General features: G+C 32.9%; 1 protein-coding gene across 1 annotated transcript; it reads right to left on the bottom strand.

Annotated features, from left to right (window-relative positions):
• Nucleotides 1–1,882: 1,882 nt before the first annotated feature.
• LOC106664127 (histone acetyltransferase type B catalytic subunit-like) lies at nucleotides 1,883–11,988 on the bottom strand. Its single transcript, XM_014389565.2, has 10 exons — nucleotides 11,661–11,988; nucleotides 9,652–9,737; nucleotides 8,729–8,804; nucleotides 6,145–6,253; nucleotides 5,946–6,087; nucleotides 5,678–5,834; nucleotides 5,392–5,606; nucleotides 4,621–4,772; nucleotides 4,434–4,550; nucleotides 1,883–2,245 (listed from the first exon to the last, which is right to left on the bottom strand). The coding sequence occupies exons 2-10, from the start codon at nucleotides 9,725–9,727 to the stop codon at nucleotides 2,093–2,095; spliced, it is 1,197 nt and encodes a 398-aa protein (XP_014245051.1). The 5' UTR covers nucleotides 9,728–9,737; nucleotides 11,661–11,988; the 3' UTR covers nucleotides 1,883–2,092.
• Nucleotides 11,989–18,700: the final 6,712 nt, after the last annotated feature.

The raw sequence follows: 18,700 nt of genomic DNA, 5'->3' as shown, positions 1-18,700 counted from the left end.
TTCAACCTGATGATGAGTTAAGGAGCTCGAAATCTGGATCATTGGGAAACAACTTACTGTGAGAAGGAACTATCATATAAAAAAAAAAAGAAGTTGAACTGCTTGCTAACTGGACACTGCAGACTCAGGATGCATATGTATAGACTCGGAGAGGCAGAAATAAGCCTGTCCAGATATAGCCAGGAAGAAGAGAAAGCAAACGTGCCCTCTGTTGGTGCAAAGGCTACGATTCCTACTCCTGGAAGAGGAGAAGCCCAAGCCTGAAGACATCCAGCTCTGGGAACAACTGTTTGACTGCAACCTAGATGCAAAGGGTTAAAGCCATTTTTACAATCAATTTAGTGTCCCTTGGCCTAAAAATTATGATGGCAAATAATTCAGCATTATATGCGCTATAAAGATTATGGAATATTAATGGTTAATCTCATGTCTGTAGTTGAATGTTAACTAGAACAAGCTAAGTTAACTCCATTGATCTAAATGTTTGTAAAAGAATAAACAGGCGAGAAATTTTGTCAAAAAACTGTTGTATTAAAAAAATACATTTGTCATAATTACACATTATAATATATATATACATTTAGAAAAAAAAGAACACTATATAAATAATTGTTTAAAAATACAAGAAAATTTATTTAAATTAATTTTCAGTTTTTACAAGATATCAAATTGATTTATTATAAGATATAGGAGCTAAGTTAAAAAGAAATACATAAAATTATTTATTTACTTGACATTTTTTGATATATCAAATTTTATAAACAAATATTTGGTTTAAATTTTTTACTTATTCTCCACTTTAAACCTAAATAATCCGCCCTAAAGTAAGTTGGGAATGTTTTTCACGTATAAAATAGACGTAAAATTAACTTATGGACTTTTTAAAAACAACAGTATATGAAATAGTAATACAATTAACATTAACAATTACCTTTAATAAATAGAAGTGTTACTTGTCAAAGTAGAATACGTTTAAATTCAAAGCAAATTCCTCTTGATATTTTAAGCAATTCGTCAAATGAAAGATAAACCTGCAATTTCACAAGTTCTACCGTTGACAGTGATGACAAACACCACTAAGCAACATAAAAATGCGCTTTTTATTCAGACTCAAAGTACTTTTTTGATTCACTTTAGTATTTTACAAATAACAACAAATGATTTACAATAATTTTTTTATTTCTACAGAGAAAAAGTATTTTGTACTAGAGAAACTGACTTTCGACAAATCATATTTTTTATTCACTTTAGTATTTAACAAATAACTGAACAATGATTTACAATATTTTTTTTATTTCTATGGAAAAAAAAGTATTTTGTACTAGAAAAATTGACTTTCAACAAAGAAATAGGTGGAAAAGGTTGCTCGCAGTTATTTTTTTAAGCACTTATTATTTATTAAAATCAGAATGGAAGATCTTTCAATTTATAGTTATGCCACTTGGCTTCTACCGGTTTATAACCATTTCATACCAATCTACCAAGTCTTATGATGCTTATAAAATATGTTCTGATTCCTAAACACTTCTCAGAGGTAATGAATCAAATTATTCATTAAATTGCCCCAACATAAAACGAGATGTGATGCAAGTAACAAGAAACTTTTTTTCATAATCCCTAAAAACAAAGGTTATAGCAATCAAATTGTTAAGAAATGATATGTGATGTTTTAAAATCTTCCTTTTGCTTTTTAATGAAGGTATGAAGAGACATAAATTTAAAATAAAATAAACTTCAAATAAAAAGCAATTATTAAGACTGAGATGGAATTTTTATTAACAACCCTGCAGTGCCGTAATAACATGTAAAATCGAAAAATCAAAACTAAATAATTCTACTGTATCAAGATTACTTGTCATAATGATTGTACAAAAAGAAAAAACAACAAAAAAACTTATAATTGAGTGATAACTCTTACTCATGGTAATTAACTGCTAACGCTTAAAACTAAGCTCAAATGAATCCAAATTGAATTATAGTTTAAGTAGAACGAAAACGCTGTTAACACAGAACTAATCTTATGGTAACAAATAAACAAAAATTAACTTAGTACTTAAACAAAAAACAAATGGAAAAAAGTTTTTGAAAACTTTTAAGAATTTAGAGGGTATTCCAACACTCTATCAAGCACTTTTGTATACTCCTCGCTCAATTCGTTGAACAATTCTTGAAGTTTAGTAAGTCTCTCTTCCTTGTTTTCTATTAGATGGGCTTGATTTGTTTTAATCAGTATCGAATTTTGTCTCTGAAAAATATCACCAATTTCATTATAAAAATAACTATATAACCTGTTGATCAACATAAAAGCACTGTTGCCCCACTATTTTAGAAAAATTAATGATTGTGTTAATTAGGATTAATCAACAACTACAACTCAACACTTACACCATCGACTATTACTAATAAGGAAAGGATAATCAGGTCTAACCAATACCCATTCTTTCCCACTGTCGGATCCTTTCACATAAAAGAAGCCGACTCCTCATATAAAAATGTTTTTCTATCCCTACTTCCTTCTCCACCCCTTCAAAATCCAACGTATTTTTATGTATATAAACATAAAACAACAATATCACATTGGCACTCAACACGATAATGACACATCTACACAGAAAACAAATACTTTGATTGAATCTAAAATTTCTAGCATTGTATAAATTCATTTTTCACATCCTACATCTATTTGGGTAATTTAAGCAATGATTATAAATCCCAGGCCCTGAAGATGATTTCAATGAAGATCGAAACGTTGGCACGATAAAGAAAATGTTTTTCTAAACCTACGTCACACCAGGCTGCATCTCACGATCTCCAAATAATCTATAATAATAAAAAATGAAAATAATAAAGAGTACAGAAATTAATGAGGGCTAATATCAGACTTCCTGTTGGGTGTCACGGACGAGAGGTGAAACCACTTTACAGTACTTCTTTCAATTTTCAATTAAAAAGCCATGCTGTCCCTGGATTAAGCACTAAGATCCGCTAGTGTGGCAAATATGAGTCAGACACCCTAATCACTCGGGCCCCACAGTCCTGATAGAAAGAGAAAATGTAACAAGCAATGGCCGAGTGGTTTGCTACACTAGCCTGCATTTCTGGGTTCAAATTCCAGCAGATATTTTTTATTTACAGTACTCCAATGGTCAAAATTATTTTTGAGCACATACAGTTCCATCAAAAATTAGTAATTAAAAAAGTAAGAAGTTTTGGTTAAAAAATATGTTCTTTAGTCTTCTGGTACTCAAAATTGCAAAGCCTTCGACCAAACAATGGAGACAAAAATCTTGTTTCACAACAAAAATTATTAACATTTTTGGGCAAAATTTTTGATTAAAAAAAAAAGTTTTGTCAAAATTATTTTGGAACTTCGAGTTCTCAAAAAAATCTAGTTTAACAAAAATGAGAAAAAATTGTGAAAAATTTTCTAAATTCTTTTTGAACACTTCTGGAACTCAAAATGTGTACTTTTACAGCAAACAATGCAGAAAACATCTAGTTTAATAAAAATTTTGGGTCAAATTTTCTAAATTGTATGTTGAACACTTCCAGTCCTCAAAATTGCACATCTTTTACACCAAGCTATGCAGAAAAATCTAGTTTAATAAAACTGAAAAAGTGGTTAAAATATTCAAAATTTGTTTTCAAAACAAGGTGTTTTACACAAAACAATGCAGAAAAAAAATAAGTTTGATTTTAAAAAAATTAATAATGAGTTTTTTAATACCAAAATTGTTTGATTCCTCTTAAGAGGGTTCTTTCACTCTTGACAACTTGTTTCTGTGATAAATAAAGGCCCCCCCCATTCACGACTCCCGGCATATCAGGCACCAAAAGTTCATCTCCCTGTGCCCATTTTGCTTTGGCACCTGTTTATGTCGGGCTGACATGCAACTTGGTTCAACTCAGTCTGATTATGAATCTCTCTTGAATAAAATCATGCACTCGGATTGATTTTTTTCTAACATAAAACTAATTTTCCCCATGCCGTTTGCCTTAATACATTATTATTGAGTAACCACTGAATTTCAGCTCCCATAAGCATGGTAGGTTTCTATATTTTTCGATGAACTGTAATAAAAGTTCAGTAAAAAAAAATGTCTACTTCCATTTCGTTTTAGAACTGATACAAAGGGGCATAACTAAACAAAATAAACTCTCTTCTTGGATGCTGGGAATTCCATCCTGTCCAGACGCCGAACGCCTGACACTTAGCGCCTCACCCCAACACCCCATTCACAGACTTTTTTTATGCTAGAGACACCAAGCGTCCGGCATCTCACATGCCAGGAGGTCTTCCTGAGTGAATCCTTAAGTGCATGCACGACATACCACATTACACAGGTTTAAATGTGCTTGGAAGCCAATTACAATAATCATCAAACATCTCTAAAATACAATAATACTAACATTATTATAAAACATATAATTACCTGAAATGGTGCATATAATCTCTTCTTAACATCCAGTCTATATTCTTTATATTCTGCTTCATTGTGGATATTTGTAATGTTAAGCCTTAAAATTTCATATATTCGCCTTGCTTGTTTCTTTAAATTAGAATAATTAAGATATAAGTATAAAAAATTAGTTCAATGATAAAAATTAACCCATATATACCTTGTTTATTTTATATTTTTCTCTTGCTTCTTCGGCCATATCACTATGAAAGCCTCTGATTAGTTTTTCAGAACTGAAGGAAGACAAATGTAAACAATTGCTACAATCGACATAATCTCTGACTCTTTGAAAATCTATGGCTGGATCTTCCACTAAACAAATACCAAAAAATGATTAAAAAATTAAATCAATTAATTTTGAATTAACATAAGGTTTGTTCCAACACACAATTACACGAACATCGACTGATCATGGATTTTTAACTCTGTTGGAACGCTTTTTGTTTCTGATCTACGACTCCTCCAAATGGTACCTTACATATGGTTTGTAAGATTGTAAACATCAAAACGTTTCAAATCGTAAGCAGAATTCGATAATGAAAATATTTTAAAAATAGTTTGTAGTCCTAATTTATTTACCCAAGGAAAAAAACTGTACAAAATTTCATTTTTTAATAAAGGGCTTGATTTATGTCTATTTTCTCAAACATCACAATCCTCAAACCAATTACCTGATAGAGATTAAGTGAATTTTGGTGCGCTAGTTCCTTTCAAAATGTGATATCTCTGACATTCATCCTGATTGGTTTAATATTTTTAGAGTAAATTATATTACATATGTTAACGAAATTTTTAGTACATATAATATTGCATAGTTGAGGGTTTTTTTTTAGTAAATATTTGACAATTTTTACTGTGAATAAATGCGCCCATCAGTTTGCTGATGGTTTGGACACATGTTGGAACTAATCTATAATTTTAAAAATCTCACCTGTTATATCAAATACTTCTCTCATAGAAGCATAATGCATTTGTACTGTGTTAATGAGCTTTGCACACAATCCCATTCCTTGAAAGGGAGGCAAGATCAAAGCTTGACTAATCCGGGGACGAATTTTATCAGGGTAAAAGTAAAATTCATAGACCGTGAAATACCCTACGAATGCATACTGGGGAGTGTTGTCTGCAGACTTGTACTTTTCATACCTACCAGACAGATCAATTAAAAAAAAAAAAAATCAATAAGAATTTCATGGTGATAGTGAGGTTTATCTTACATGACGTAGAATTTCCAGTAGCTATCTTCCGTGTTTATAAAACTTGCTGCATCAATAAACCACAAAACAAATGTTTGCATCTTAGCATGATATTCTAAAAATTCCTTTGAATCAGTTGTACATTTATAAACACAAAACGTGCGGAATGAATCATTGTCTGAAAAAAAAAACACATGAAAAGCCATTTTTGATCATCGATTAAACAGTCCAAAAATACAGGCGTGCACTATTGCAATCCATCAAAACTAGTAGGAAAAGACTTTCATACCATTAATAGTAAATGAATTGAGCAGTTCGCCAAATGGGTTAAAATTTTTTTCTTTTTCAAGGATCCTCCCGAACTCATCTATGTTTGTAATGAAATTGCTGCATTCATATTTGTCTGCAAGCGTTTTCTCGATGTTTGCCGGCTAGAGATATTAAAATTAAACTCGACGATTTCAAGATCCAAATTCAATACAACATACCACAGCGTCATCTAATCGGTCCTTGTATTCAACACCGAGATACGTAGTTAGATTAGCAGCAGAGTAATACAATTTGATGAGAAGATTTTCATAACCATAAATCTGCTCGCTGGAAGTAAATTTTTAAAATGAAGGACACATATAATAAAATTATTATTCAACATACAATCAATCATTATAAAAATAAATAAAAAACTGACCACAAATGGTCTGATCTGCTATCAATAAGTCGAAATTCAAGAGATTACTGATACACTGAACATGGCAAAAAGCTGAAACGTGTTTGACAGTCCAAGGTAGAACAAAATGATAGGTAACAGCTTACAAACATTTACCCTATGCAAAACACTACTAATTATAAGAAAAAAAAAAAAAAACCCAAAGAGCACAAAGATTGATCCAGGAAATCCAAAATTATATGACAACCCTTCTTACCCACCCTTCTTTTTTCACCATTTCATGAATCAACGTTTTTGAAACAATTTTTACTTTTAACATCAAAAAATCGTGAGAATTCCTCCTGTGGTTTGCAGAGTGATTAACTTGTAAGTTGGACTTTTATAGTCACACTGAAGGTAAAATGCTGAATAATGCTTTTTAAAAAAAGATAGTTCTTACATTAAGTTGTTTTCCAACATGATCCGGATTTCAAGCCCTTAGCTCATCATCAGGTTGAAGGAGTTCTACAACCACTTCTCTCGACATGAATTGCAAAAGTGAACCCGCTGATACCTCCGCCAACCGTTCCAATGAGAAGTTGGTTTTTTAATGGCGCTCAATTCGAACGTGTGAAAAGTGGGAATTATAACACAAGTAAATATTATAATGGTAAATACTATAAGAAATTAATTATAAATTAGTGATTAAAGATAAANTTAAAATGGGAGGTAGATCAAAATCTATTATATTATTAATGCATTTATCTCCATGTTCAATTTTACATTTTTTAATTTCAAATTTCTCAAACCAATCTAGTTCTCTCCCTTTGTTGAAACTATGTAATATTGTATTTAAATTTGGATTGAAATTATGTTTTGTTTCTTTTAGATGGTCCTTAAATTCCGAAAATTTGTTAGATTTAGACAAGTGTTCTTTTACTCTCATTTTTATTTCTCAACCGCTTTGTCTTATATATTTAATAACACAATCATTACAATTAAGTTGGTAAACCCTGCTTTTTGCCAAGTTGTATACCTCATTTTTAGGTTTTGAGAGGATGTTTTTAAGTGAACCGTACTTCTAAAAGCTATTCTAAAACTTTCTCGTTTAAAAATTTTACTAACTTTTTCCGATAATTCACCAATCCAAAACAAAGGAAACCTAATAATTCATTTGTGGTGGGGTGGCTGAGTCCTATTGTTGATTCTTTTAAAGTTAATTGTTTTATTCTTTTAACTAGCAACCTATCAATAAATATTTCTCGATACCCATAGTTTTTTACTAAAGTTCTAATAGTTTCTAATTCTTTTTTAGTTAGCAGGTGGTTCCACATTGAGTTGGAAAACAACTTAATATGAGTAAGAACTATCTTTTTTAAAAAAGGATTGAACACCACACTCACTCCATCATTCACCATTTCTATTAAATGCTGAACGGTTTAACAAACTAACCCAGCGAAGATAAGGCCGTCAAAAATTATCAGTATCAACCAAATTAAAAAAAATAAATAAAATTTGAAAAAAGTCAAACCTAGTACTAAAATGCAGCAGTACATTAAGTTACGAAATGAAAAACAATTTAAAGACACAGTTAATTGGCCAGAATTGAACACATTAAATTTAGTATTCATTCGACTTCTTGAGTGCTGAGTGAGTAATTTTTAAAATGTTCATCAAGGCAAAATTAAACTTTAGCATTTTCTTACTTAAGTAAGAAATATTTATTTGAAAAAAAAAAAAAAAAAAAAAAAAAAAAAAATTACATGTATATAGGGGTGGTCCAGTTGTCATGTTAAAAATTTTCAGTGACAGTAGTCACAAGTAACAACAAGTCAATAAAAAAGTCAAAGTAACAATTTTTTAGTGTTTATTTAAGAAAAACAAGTTTCTTTACCTAAACCTGAATTTTCTCCACTCTAACGTAACTTATCCTAACTTTTGAACCCATTTTTAGAAATTAGCATTGAATTTCCTTTTACATTAGTTCACTTTTGTTCGAAAAAATGCCCGTCTACTTACAAACTAACTACACAAGCATCATAATGTCAATTTCATGATGTTTCTGCAGTTATTTTATAAGTAGATTTGCAATTTTTACACAGACGTGGACTAATCTAAAAGGCCATTCAGTGCTAAACATAGAAATGGTGTCAAAAAGAGGAAAAAGTTACATTAGAGTGGAGAAAATTCAGATTGTATGTAAAAAAATGTGTGTTTCTTAAATATACACTAAAAAATTGTAACTGTTGAACGAATGGAGATAAAACCATGAGGTTTACAGCATTCTACTACACTTTTTGAAGTATTGTCACTGAAAATTTTTCCAACACAATGAGCTGACCACCCTGTTTAACTAATGTTTATCACTAAAAGATTATAATTAGTATGTTTTAATTTTAAAATTAAATTTAAAAAATAATTCTTACTCGTCTCCAAAAATTTGATGGGACATGTCGGGTTTGAAAACTCCTGAATCATTACTTAGATCATTGGCATGGCGAACTAAAAAATAAAAATGTCAAAATTAATTAGAATTACAATTAATTAAGGTTTTTAGTTGAGATGAAAAAAAGTTAATGGCACGAGAGGGATTCGAACCCACGACCTTCGGCTTGATACGCCGCTGCTCTACCACCTGAGCTATCGTGACCTCGATACACCTAATTTTTTCCTTTTTCTATGATTTCAGCAACCACATCCTGCAGACGGATTTTAATCCCTGCCTACATATATTGGATCTATACATTTACAGTAATTATCTCAGTTTTGTAAATAAAGTATTTATCTATTTTTTTAATATACTTTTGTGTCTGACTCTGGATACAAGGAAATTGGGTTGTTGTTCCCTGTAATTGTACTTATTCCTTAGTCCCTTTTTGGGAGCTCGCAACAATTTAAGCATAAAAGCCTATTTAAATTAATCCATATTTGCTTAATGGTCCTAATTGACCATATTAATTATTCCAATTAATTATTCTTTTTTATATAAGATTTTTGGTTGCCATGAAAAACCTTAGACAAAAATTATAATTAATTGGAATAAAAGCTTATGCTTTTCCACTGAAAAAGCCCATTTTTTAAAAGGTTTGAGCTCGTAATCAAGGCCGCTGAGATACGAACCCGTCCAGGACCTTCCATTGTGAAACATGTCAACTTTTCCACAACATTTTCTTAGGGGCCGGAAGATCCAGGGACATCGATAGAAATCAAACCTGATGGCCTAACCATTGGCTACTGTTGCTACCCCAATGGAAATATAAGCAAAAATGTATTTTTACTGACCTTAATACATTATTGGGTTATAAAATATATATAAATTTAATTGCATGTTCATACTTCTTCAACTTACTCATTTTGAATTCGACTGCCTGATTACTATCAGTGATAAACTCTTCTTTTACGCCAAGAACCCTTCTTAGCGACATGTTGAACGTCCTGGAAATACAACATTAATTAATATTTTTTATAATAAAATAAATCGTTTGCACATGAAAAAAATTCACCCACAGAAATGGGCTTTTGGAAAAAAGAATCTTATAAAATCAATAAATCTCCTTTTATTTTATTTTTGAAGTAGTGTTTCGGTTTTCCATTTGTTTTTAATTTTTAAAGCACATAAAGCTGGGTCCACACCTTTAAAAATTTATGCTAAATGCTTTCGCCACAATATTTGCCAAATATTTTACACAAATATTTACACCGTGAGGCATGACTCACTCAATATGTGTTGAGTTGTTTTTGGAAAGGTAATCTGTTTTGCTATCTATGCTTATGCTTTTGCTATATCTCCACATTTCGAAGTAAACAGCAACAACTCTGGGCATGTTAATTAACTATAAAACTCTCACTGAGGTACCGAATGTAGGCAGACTGGTGGACAATCATTCGGGCAGAAGTGTCCACACCGAGAGCCTAAATCCTATGATGTTTGTCAAAAAGCCGACTGATCATGTACGTTGAATGTGGGATAAATTTTTCCATGAGTTGTCACATCCACACTCACAGTAATTTCCATACATACACAAAATTTACACTGTGTGTCAGTCAGAGTAAATTTTTATAGATGTAGACCCGATAAAACATAAAACCAGGTGTAAACTTTTGAATAGCCAGATGTAGCAGAGAGAAATGTGAAATGCCAAAACGCTTCTGACATACAAATCTAGTAAGAATGGGCAGACCAAAAATGATCGGTAGCAACTAAATTACAGTTACATCACCCTACACATCTCACTTTTACAAAACAACTATATGTAAAATGTATCTCTTCTTCATAAAATTGGACCAGGAGATCTAAAAACATACTACCCTTTGGTCATTGCTTTCTCTTTCCCGAAAAAATGGGCACCGTTTGGTTATGTGCAACATATGCTAGATGCAAACAGGCTTTGGCCCAAAAGTGGGATGTTTCCACTGTACCTATTCTAATGGATGAATTAGAAATCTGTAAGGTAAGGTGAGAACTGCAAAAAATTGTGAGATTTATCTGTAGAATACTTTGTATAAGGTAGATGTTGACATGCGCAACACTGAAGATGGCAAATTATTCTTTTTTTTTGCTATAAAATCCCAAAATACTAACACTACACCCAGACCTGCACCTGAGGACACGAGTTAAGAAAAGCCAATCAATGCTGGCACTCAATTTGTTATTAAATTAAGGGAGATGATGGCTCAGGGCCGTTGTTGTTTGAGGCATAAAGGATTCTTGGGATGGGAGTGGAAAGATCTTGGACTATGATTGGAAAGAGACTTTAACCTTATGAATTTAAACTAAATACGGTAAAGTATGTAGTGATAAATTTGGATCAGGAGACGAAGACACCGCCATGGTCATTGCAATGACCAACGAATGACATCTTCAATTAAGCGTGACATCAAGCATACTTGCTGGAAGCATACGCAGACTCTGGACCAAAAGTGAGCCTGTCTCCGCTGCATCTACTCTTATGTAAGAATTAGAAATGTGTTCTGTAAGATGTCAAGTAATAAGCTTTTAAACTGGCTAAGTTTTAAACCTCAACTGAACACCTTTCAGTTCAAAATGTAAACTTAGGTTGTATAAAGCGTTTAAGCTAAAAAGCCAAAACGCACTGGGAATGAAGTGTTGCTTTTTTTTATATATTAAGAAACGTTTGTAATTGTTGGCCAGATTGATCATTGAAATTCTAGGTTGGAAGGCGTTCCACCAAAACTAAGTGTATTAAAAGAAATTGCAGTAAGAATAATTGTTGAAAAGTATCAAATTCAAAATGAATATAGGTTCTAGAGGTAAACCTTGGTTTGAGAGTTATATTAGAGGGAAAATTGTACGATTTGTGTCCTGTTTGTCGGGTGTTTTTAGTTTTCAAAACTTACTTATTATTTGAAGCAATGTGGAGAGGAAAAAAGCCGACAGGCACAGATTAACATCCAATGTTTGGCAGGAAAGGAACTGACGACGGACTACGGAGTGAGGATTCACGATAGGCACGGCGACCGTGGGGGGTGAGTAGACGGAGAGCCGAGAGGTCCACCGGTATTGCTATCGGACGGCACCAATCGAAACGCGTGCGCACTCGGGCAGCCGGCAATTTTTGGAGGCAAGAATCGGTTGGGACTTTTCTGCAAAATTTCACACACACTTGGGCTGGAAAGCGAACTGCGCAGGGGGGAAAACTGGAAAATGGATGCGAGAAATAGGCTAGTGAATATCGATATAGAGTATAAAAAAACAATCGCCGATCATAAAAACAAAGAAATCGGCGGGACCGAACTGATTGCAGAAGGCGGGTAGATAAGAATTTCTGGAGGGAAAGAATCGGTGGCGTCCAGTTTCAAAAACTGTCGAGGAGCGAGGCAAGATTGGCGTCAATCCTTCCCTCAAGACCAATGGTTATATAAACAAAATTGATAGAATAATTTAAAAAATTGAACTTTCTCGAAAGAAAGAAAGTATCGAGGTATAATAATATTATTTATAATTCTCAAGGTTCAAATAGAAAAAAATATACAGCCAACTGCTCAAAAATGAATAGGGATATTGCTATTTTTTTCCTATCGTTTTCCCCAGTATTTTTATTGTAAATTTCATTAGAAATTGTTTTTTACTGAAGGAAAATTTAATTAAGTGATTTTGAAAAATGACAAAATAAAAGGTTTTAATTCCATGATTTCATTTATTGGACACAATAATTTGTTTAAACAATTAATATCACATCTATTAAACACAGTTATACTTACTTATAGTTACTACAACTTCCTTTCACATTACCTTTCCTCACTAAATACGTAGATATATTGACAGCAGTTCCACAGATCAAATTCAAACTACATTAGATAACATTTAACAGCTTTCACCAGCGACTACAATTTACATAAAATCGAAAACAGCAAAACAATACCACTTTTACATGTACTCGTAATAAAACAACCAGATAGTACATTAATCGCAGATTGGTATCAAAAACCAAGAAATGCAGATCGCTACCTCAACTTTACTTCACACCATCCTCTTCATTCAATAATAAACACGGCCAAAGGGCTACTTCACATAATTATTACCCTAAGCCATGAATCTTTTCACCACAAGAACATAAAGATATACAAACATAACAATCACTACCCTAAACACATAATCAACAACTACAACTCAACACTAACACCATCTGCTATAACTAATAATATCCATTAAATCTATCAAATACAGACAAATCAATACACATATCCGTGCCATTCATTCATGGCCTCTCACATAAATTAAACACATTTCTCTATTCTGATTACTTTAAAATAATGTTTAAAAACTATAAAACAATTCACATATTTTTTTTCCAAAATTAAAAATCCCACACCAGTTACAAATAAGCCTGATATAATTTACAAAATCAATTGTTTAAACTGCCCGGCAACTTTCATCGGAATTACAACCCAATATTTGGATAAGGGAGTAAAGCAACATATCTATGACTGCAAAAAACCCAATCTAAATCCTACAGCACTGGTTACCCACCATTTTGGACACCAACACAATTTTGACTTCAACAATCCAAAAATATTACACACAGAACATAACTTTTTAGAAATGGTTTACATCACAGAGTTAAACACAGCATCAATTTCAGAACGGACACATGTAAACTCAGTCGCAGCTACGCTAATATCATTATCAAATCACTAACAATAACATACATATATCATCATCACATCACATAAAACATATAATATAACATATAAAACAGTCATTACATCCTCAGATCAAACATTTCTACATAGTCTAATTCTTCAACAATTTCGCTTTCCTTTTCCCCAATTATCCCCTTCTATATAATCCTGAAAGAATAATCAAGTCGAACCATAACCCATTCTTTCCCATTGTCGGCTTCTTTCCCCACAAAGAAGCCAACTCCACATGTAAAAATGTTTTTCTATCCCTACTTCCTTCTCCACCCCTTCAAAATCTAACATATATAAACATGAAACATCAATATCTCACTGGCACTCTCAACACGACACACAATAATGGCCCATCTACACAGAAAGCAAACACTTTGAGTGAGTCTAAGATTTCTAGCATTGTGTGGTGGTTAGTGACTGTTAATCGATAATTATTCAGAAATCGTGAGATGCGGTCTGTGGTCACGATTTCTGAATAATTTCTAGCATTGTATAAATTCATTTTTTTTCTACATCCTACATGTATTTGTAAAATTTAAACAATGTTTATAAATCCCAGGCCCTGAAGATAATCTCAATAAAGATTGAAATGTTGGCACGATAAAGAAAATGTTTTTCTAAACCTACGTCACACCAGACCACATCTCACGAACACGACACCATATCTCCAAATGACATCAACTAACAGTCACTAAACACCACACACTGTTAGTAAGGTTGTCACTAATTTTATAGGGAGTTTCACTCCATAGATGTTGTAACACTGCACTCAGTTGTAACAGGTCATCTGGTTGTGGTTGGTGATCGAAAAGCCTACTCTGCTACACTCAATGGGATTGAGGTTTGGAGATAATGGGGGAAGGGGCAGATGGGAAATTGCAAGGTTTTCTAAGCATTGATGAGTATGAATGAATATATGAATAAAATAACTCTGCCTCTATGAGGTCTAGCATTGTCATCCAGAAATCGAAAATCCCTGTCAATGGGATCCCTAGTTTGAGGAATGTATTCCTCGCTATTTTTTTGGACATAACGGACTACGGTGAGGTTGCCTTCAACAATATGGAGACCAGTTTGTCCTCCAGTGTAAATTCCAGCTAAGACCATTACACCACCTCCACCAAACTGCACTGAAGGGAGCATGAACTGTGTACGTATCCCCGTTCTCAGTAGACTCTTCGACACCTGCTATCATTATACAGACTGAAACGCAACTCATCAGTAAGCATAACAGCATTCCAATTGGTTAGTACTCACTGCACCATATTCTTCTGACTTGCTGGTGGCGAGCTGTTGTTGCAAGTCGCCTTAAAGGGGCAAAGATGTGAGGCCGCCTTCACACAAATGATTCGTAATGATGTGTTCATAACGTTAATAAAGGCCATGCCAAAAATCTTGTACTTCATTTTGGATCTGGCGAGCACTATGGAAAGGGTTCCATCTTGCAGAAATGACAATATTTTTGTCTTCGTTTTAATGCACTCAGATCCACTACCAAGCATTGGCACTTCCAGTCTCTCGGAATTGGGCTAAAGCCCGGGAGACCATGCTCTGAGAAACGCCAACTACCTCTGCGATATCCACTTGTTGGTGACCTCGATGACTCATTCTCACAAGTATATTGTGAACTTCTGGTTTAAGATGATGTCTTTCCATGTTTAACGAGAATACAACTGGATTAAAATGAAGAAAAGATGAGAAAAAGTACTTGTTTACAAAATGAGTAATCTTCATGCTTACTGTTCTTAAGTAAATACATTATCAAAAATTAGGATTAACATTTATTTGTTTTTGGTTGCTATTTTCTATTTTGTTTTATCTAACTAACAAGAATATAATGGTTTATTTAATTATAATTAATAGAATAAGAATGAAATACAAATATCCCTATTCATTTTTGAGCAGTTTTCTTAAGTCCTCGATTCAATGAGAATGTATTCCAGAATATAAGCATGCAAAAAAAAAAAAAAANGTCATTAGACTAGTTTGGACGCCTAACTGCCTGAACCATTGCGGCCACTGATGTCCCGTGAGGAAATGTTCCTTGATTATAAGTTATTCCTTGACTGAAAGTACGTCGGCCAAGTGAGTGGCACCCGGTTTGCTTACTGAATGGCTAAAGCCTGTAAAGCCTAGTTACATAATTTTTTCAGAGCATCGGTTGAAGGACATTAGGTTTTTGAAGTCTTTAGGCAAATCATTTTTATGAAGTCAACAAATTATTTGCAAGAGCATTATGTCCTGAAAAAATAATCAATCTTTAGTCGATATTCAGGCCAACTTTGGTAGAAAATTTTAGTCTTTAGTATTTAACTAATCTAAATTTTTCAGTTTGTTTTTCTTTCTCAAGCCATTTTTCCAATGACATCTTTAGCACACGGTCTGGTGTTCCTTGTTGAGGTTCATCTCCCATGTATGAGAGGGCTGTTCACCCCTTCTATACCTTCATGTCTGGAATCCACTTTAAAGAATTCTTGTCGTGTTAAACTAGGGTCATGAGACTAGTTCGGATGCCTAACTGCCTAAACCGTTGCAGCCACTGATGTCCCATGAAAAAAGTTTGATATGCACATGTCCAAAATTAAGAACGGTTCAGTTTTGAAAGGAAAAAATGGGAGTATTAATAGATTTGATTTATCTGCCTCCTCATTGAACAATTTTTATCGTAAGTTGAATTTTGCTGTGTTAAGGCTTGGTTCTTGCGATCTGAGTCTATGTGCCTCTTGCGTCTGCAGTGTCTAGTCAGCAGTTTCCGTCGTGGTCCACGAAACTTTTTCGCCTCTGTATTGGAAAACAATCCTATTGAATTGAGGACTCAGTCTTGACACATTGTCTGATGAATATATGTTTTTCGTAATTTGGTATGCCCCAAATGTGTTCACAGGTGATAGGTGTCCTATGCATCAAACTTGTCCTATTTATCAGGCTCCCTGATTCCCCTGTGCTCTTTGTGCCATGGTATTACAAGTGTTATTTTGTTGACTTGTTCCTAGCAAGCAGGGTTTCCTGCTGCTCCGAATACTTATGCATCTAAAGTCTGCAATGTCCAGTCAGCAGTCCTACTATCATAATTCTTGCCCTCACACGTCCTAGGTCATTTGATGAATTTTTTTTTTTTTTTTTTTTTGCATGCTTATATTCTGGAATACATTCTCATTGAATCGAGGACTTATTTGTGTCCCATCTGATGAATCTACATTTTTGCAATTTGGTACACTGAAAAAGAGTTCTTTCTTCAAGTCTTACCTGTGTTTAGTAATGCCTGAGTCTTATGAAAACTGCTCAAAAATGAATAGGGATATTTGTATTTCATTCTTATTCTATTAATAAGAACTTAATATTGAAACTTCCATTACGCCTGTATTTTAAATTTTGTTTGAGGGTCATTGTGTCATTTCCAGGTCATCGATTGGTAAATGCTGTAATCATGGAAGTGGTAAGGCATGGGGTGCCAATGTGCCAAAATGCCAGGGACAACCTTCATCATTTCCTTTGTGAATGCCCTATGCTGGCCAAATTTCACTAGCTCTACATGGGAAGTAGCTACCTTGTTGGTCCTGCAATTGTTAGAGATTTGACAAGCCAACGACTCTGGAAACCATTAATTGCTTTCATCAGAAATGCCTGGGAATACAGGTTTAACAATTAATTTGTAGCTCGGTTGTTAAATTAGTGTATTAGTCTTTTTTTAAATGTTATTTCTTATTTTAAGGTTAACCAAGTATTGTAGGTGTGAAAAAAAAATCTAATTTTAGTTCAGATTATTATTTTGATTTATATACTTTTTCAATTCAAATCGTCTTTAATATAACCATTGTAAAATAAAATAATTCCAAACTCAGGCAGACGTCTTTTAGGCAAGGTTTAAATTTATTGTAAATATTTTGTCAACTATTTCTTTTGTTAATAATAAGAGTATTCTTCTTCTTCTTCTTCTAATGTTTGATGAATGATTGGTTGGAACCTTTGTGTATGAAGCTACCTTTTGTTTTCAAACTGAATAAAATATATTGCCTTTAATACAAGCTCGTTATGTGAATATACTTCATTTTGTCAGTATATACTACTTTTTTGGTAGCTGAGTTTGCGCATAATACAGTACAGATTGGCATAATTTACAATTGATTCCGGACCCGGCCATGCGTCTGTAAATGGTAAAAAGGAGTATAACTACATGGCTTATTTTTATCCCCTACTTTATCTAGTTCATTATGACTAACTACATCTGACCTGTCAAAAAATTTTTGTATGTTTGATTCTTGATTCTTCTTTTTTATTATTTTTTTTATTTTAAAAGTATGAAGCTTTTGAGAGTGCCAACGATTCTTGAAATATAAACAAATAAAACCAGATGCAAGGAGAAGCTATCACAAAATTCTGGAGAGCAAAAAATAAACATGTTTTGTCAAGAGAAAACAGAGACATCCGCACATATCCTTTGTAATTATGAAGCATTACTCTGGTTATTTTTCACACCAAGAAGGGTGTGTGAAAAGGCTTCAACGAAATTGCTTAGCTTTGTGGAGGAAAAAGTGAACGTTTCACAGCATGGACATAATTACAGACGTTCCACAATAGACCTCCATTGGTTGTTATGGAGAACAGGTTAATACTGTAACAATTAGTAGTAGATGATTGCAGACAAGGATATTATGTGAATTGTAAGTAATATTTAATTTAAAGGAGATGAACTTAAAGAATATATTCTGAACTTGTTCTAAAGGATGATTCTTACAGAGAAGATAAGGAGGTGACAGGAGAAGTGAATTAGAATGGACAAGGAGCAATAGTGTTGTTTAAATGCTATAACACTATTGAAATTATGAGTATAGTGAGATATAAAGCCTAACAACTTAAAAGATATATTTACTGTCGATAAAATATGTAGTACAAAAGACTTATTGGGCTGAAATGTGACTCCTAGATCTTTAATTTAATTGACATTAAAAACAAAATTATTATCAATATGATAAGAAGAGCAGAATTTTTTAGTACTTAAACAGAATGACATACGTTTTTGAAGGGTTTATATTCAAACCATTTTGATGAAGCCAACGAATTATTCCTTAGAGAGACTTTTTTTTAGAAGAATTTTGTTTATAGGTACAATAATAAATTATATACATTAGTTCATTATTTTTAACGATTGAACGAAGAATAATGTTTCCAGAAAATAAGAAATACTGAAAGAATAAATCTTTTTGAAAGAATAGGCACAATAAGCATCAGCTTACAATTTTGCC

Source organism: Cimex lectularius, unplaced genomic scaffold, assembly GCF_000648675.2.
Source record: "Cimex lectularius strain Harlan isolate CLEC.00 unplaced genomic scaffold, Clec_2.1 scaffold344, whole genome shotgun sequence".
Taxonomy (NCBI): Eukaryota; Metazoa; Arthropoda; class Insecta; order Hemiptera; family Cimicidae; genus Cimex; species Cimex lectularius.
This window is presented reverse-complemented; position numbering and strand designations above follow the sequence as displayed.

Bases quoted from the DNA above. Each gene is read 5' to 3' on its own strand.
- LOC106664127 (XM_014389565.2), bottom strand. From the start codon at position 9,727: ATGTCGCTAAGAAGGGTTCTTGGCGTAAAAGAAGAGTTTATCACTGAT. The intron at 5,607-5,677 runs GTAAGATAAACC...TCTGTCTGGTAG, and splicing joins TACTGGAAATTCTACGTCAT to GTATGAAAAGTACAAGTCTG. The intron at 4,551-4,620 runs GTATATATGGGT...TCTAATTTAAAG, and splicing joins AAAAATATAAAATAAACAAG to AAACAAGCAAGGCGAATATA.